This window comes from Sprattus sprattus (genome assembly GCF_963457725.1).
Source record: "Sprattus sprattus genome assembly, chromosome: 8".
NCBI lineage: Eukaryota > Metazoa > Chordata > Actinopteri > Clupeiformes > Clupeidae > Sprattus > Sprattus sprattus.
In genome coordinates this window covers 33,005,336-33,009,197 of record NC_137927.1, presented here as the reverse complement: position 1 = coordinate 33,009,197, position 3,862 = coordinate 33,005,336, and the positions used below count along the sequence as shown (strand labels likewise).

General features: G+C 50.5%; 1 protein-coding gene across 1 annotated transcript in view; it reads left to right on the top strand.

Moving 5' to 3' along the window:
* Positions 1–204: 204 nt before the first annotated feature.
* adamts18 (ADAM metallopeptidase with thrombospondin type 1 motif, 18) overlaps positions 205–3,862 on the top strand; it is a gene marked incomplete at both ends in the record, with an annotated part of 96,419 nt that continues 92,761 nt past the window's right edge. The window contains 3 exon segments of the mRNA XM_080843580.1: positions 205–364; positions 848–1,670; positions 1,959–2,266. Of these exon segments, the coding sequence (XP_080699706.1) occupies positions 205–364; positions 848–1,670; positions 1,959–2,266 (1,291 nt within the window).

The following is a 3,862-nucleotide window of genomic DNA, read 5'->3' as shown; positions in this document are numbered from 1 at the left end:
AGTCTCCGGCTCATTCCAGAGATCTGCAGGACAGCGGTACCTATCAACCCGGCTACGCCGACCGGAAGGGCTCACAGGCGGCGTCGAGACCGTAAACAAAAGCGGGGTACGCGAGGAGGGCTACGAGCTAGGCTTAAGCTAACTCCTCACCGGCTTTCTCTACCCAGCATTTTCCTCGCCAATGTTCGGTCTCTGGCGAATAAGATGGATGAACTGCGGCTGCGGATCACCACTCATAAATGGACTATGGACTGCAACGTCATGATTTTCACGGAAACATGGCTCAACAGCGGCGTTCCTGATAGCGCCATCGAGCTAACAGGGCGCTACATCCTTCGAGCAGATAGAACAACAGAGGACTCCGGTAAGACCAGAGGCGGTGGGCTATGCATCTATGTTAACAAAGCTTGGTGTACGGCCACTGCTATCATCGAGAGTCACTGTTCTGCTAACCTTGAGTATCTCATGGTTAGGTGCAGACCGTTCTATCTGCCCAGAGAGTTCACATCTACTGTTGTGACTGCAGCCTATATCCCCCCAGACGCTAATGCTAAGCTGGCAATGAAAGAACTACATTCTGCCATTAGCAAGCAACAGACTTTACACCCAGAGGCAGCCTTTATTGTTGCGGGTGACTTTAACCACTCCAACCTGAAGACTGTACTCCCCAAATTTCATCAAAATGTTTCCTGTCCCACAAGAGGAGACAAGACTTTGGACAAAGTGTATACAAACATGGCTGATGCCTACAAGGCAACCCCCCTCCCCCACCTAGGTCAGTCTGACCACCTCTCTTTGTTCCTTCTACCCAAATACACACCACTCATCAAACGTGTGAAACCCACAGTGAGGACAGTTAAAGTGTGGCCAGAGGGAGCAGACTCTGCACTACAGCTCCGGTTCGAACACACGGACTGGAGTGTGTTTGCCACTCAAGCCACACTGGACTCCCACACGGACATTGACTCCTATGCCTCATCCGTTCTGGACTTCATCAACGCCAACATCGACAATGTCACCACACTTAAACGCATCACTACCTTCCCCAACCAGAAGCCTTGGATGAACAAAGAGGTCCGCCTACTACTGAAGGCACGAGACACCGCTTTCAGATCAGGTGATGCTCAGGCCTACAGTTCATCCAGGGCTGACCTGAAGAGGGGCATCAAGCAGGCCAAGCACTGCCACAAGCTTAGGATTGAGGAGCACTTCAAGAACAACTCCGACCCCCGACGCATGTGGCAAGGCATCCAGGCCATAACTGACTACAAACCCACCAGCACCACCCCCCATAACAGTGCGGCCTCTTTCCCTGACGAACTGAACAGCTTCTATGCACGCTTCGACAGGGACAACCAGGAGGCTGCCATCAAGGCTGTGCTCACTTCTGACCACCAACCCCTTACACTCTCCTCCACCGACGTGTGTGCTGCACTGAGCAGGATCAATGCACGCAAGGCCGCCGGCCCTGATGGCATCCCTGGACGGGTGCTCAGTGCCTGTGCTGGGCAGCTAGCTGAGGTCTTGACTGACATCTTCAACCTGTCACTGGCCCAAGCTATTGTCCCTGCGTGCTTTAAAACCACCTCCATCGTGCCGGTGCCGAAACACTCCGCTGCGGTGAGCCTTAACGACTTCCGCCCCGTTGCACTGACCCCCACCATCATGAAGTGCTTCGAGAGGATGGTCCTGGCTCACCTCAAAAGCTGCTTACCACCCACACTGGACCCTTTTCAATTTGCATACCGCAAGAACAGGAGTACTGAGGATGCCATCTCCACAGCATTACACTCCGCCCTTTCTCACCTGGACAGTAACAACAGCTATGTGAGGATGCTGTTTATTGACTTCAGTTCAGCCTTCAACACTGTCATTCCATCCAAACTGATCACTAAACTCAATCACCTGGGTATCAACACTTCTCTCTGTAATTGGATACTGGACTTTCTGACCAACAGACCCCAGTCTGTTCGGTTAGAGAACCACACCTCCTCAACCCTCATCCTCAACACAGGCGTGCCACAGGGCTGCGTGCTTAGTCCTCTTCTCTACTCCCTCTTCACCTACGACTGCACTCCTGTACATGGTTCAAACACCATTGTCAAGTTTGCAGACGACACAACGGTGATTGGCCTCATCAGTGACAACGATGAGTCGGCCTACAGAGAAGAGGTCCAGCACCTGGCGGTGTGGTGCGCCGACAACAACTTGGCTCTCAATACCACAAAGACCAAAGAACTCATTGTGGACTTCAGGAAGAAAGTTGGCACACACACCCCCATCCATATCAATGGGATGGAGGTTGAGCGTGTTGCCAGCTTCAAGTTCCTGGGTGTCCATATCTCCGATGACCTTTCTTGGACCCTTAACACCTCATCCATTATAAAGAAGGCACACCAGCGTCTCTTTTTTCTGAGGAGACTAAAGAAGGTCCACCTGTCTCCTCAGATTCTGGAGAATTTCTACCGCTGTACCATTGAGAGCATTCTCACAAACTGCATCTCAACATGGTACAGCAGCTGCTCTGTTGCCGACCGCAAAAGACTGCAGAGGGTGGTGAAAACTGCCCAACGCATCACTGGTTCCACTCTCCCCACAATTGAGGCTGTCCAGAGCAAGAGATGTCTGCGGAGGGCACGCAGCATCATCAAGGACAGCTCACACCCCAACAACAGTCTGTTTGCCCTCCTCCCTTCTGGGAGGCGCTACAGGGTCCTCCGTTCCCGTACCAGCAGGTTCAAGAACAGCTTCATCCCTGCGGCTGTCACCCTGCTGAACTCTGCTCCACGGGGGTAGCCCCCCCACCCCTTCTCTCACCTCCCCCTGTAACTGTCCCCCCCCCCCCCCCCCTCCAACAACTGAACTCTTGCACTATACCTACTTCCCCCCCCCCCCCCCCCCCCCCCCACCGTGGCTGACTGCCACTCACCCTCCTCTAGCCATTTAGCCACATTTGCACTATACTTAACTTCACCCCTCCCCCCACCCTGGCTTGACTGCCACACACCCTCCTCCAGCCACTGATCATTTGCACTACACCTCATTCCTCCCCCCCTATACCTGGCTTGACTGCCACACACCCTCCTCCAGCCACTGAACATTTGCACCTTAATGTCTTTTTATAACTGTATCCACTTCACTGTATTACCTGTATTGATTGTACTTTACTACCTCATTCTCTTGATTTCACTTGTTACCATCAGTTTACTTTCACCTGCACTTTATATACTTATCATACCTCACTCTTAGCTCAATTGCTGCTATTCAATTTCTGTTTATATTACAATTCTGTGTCATATTCTAACTCTTACTGTACATATCATATTTATTCACTTAGTCCACCCTACATTTGCACATACTCTGCACTTTTATTGCTATTTGCACTTACTGGTTAGATGCTAAACTGCATTTCGTTATCTCAGTACTTGTACTCTGTATAATGACAATAAAGTTGAATCTAAAAAAAAAAAAAGACAGACAGACAGATAGTTAGACAGACAGACAGACAGACAGACAGACAGCACTCATCACTAAGGAGTGTGAGTGTTACCATGGGTGCCTTCCACCAACCACACACAACATGAGAAGGATGACAAGCACTTGAAAAATCAAAGTAAGAAATCAAAGAAATATTTTCTCTTTCCCCCTTTCTATCCCCTCACGCCACCTGGCTTAGATGTGACACATGCTCTGAAAACATCTCCCTCTCATAATCACTCAGTGTGTGTGTGTGTGTGTGTGTGTGTGTGTGTGTGTGTGTGTGTGTATGTGTGTGTGTGTGTGTGTGTGTATGTGTGTGTGTGTGTGTGTGTGTGTGTGTGTGTGTGTGAAAACATCTCCCTCTCATAATCACTCAGTGTGT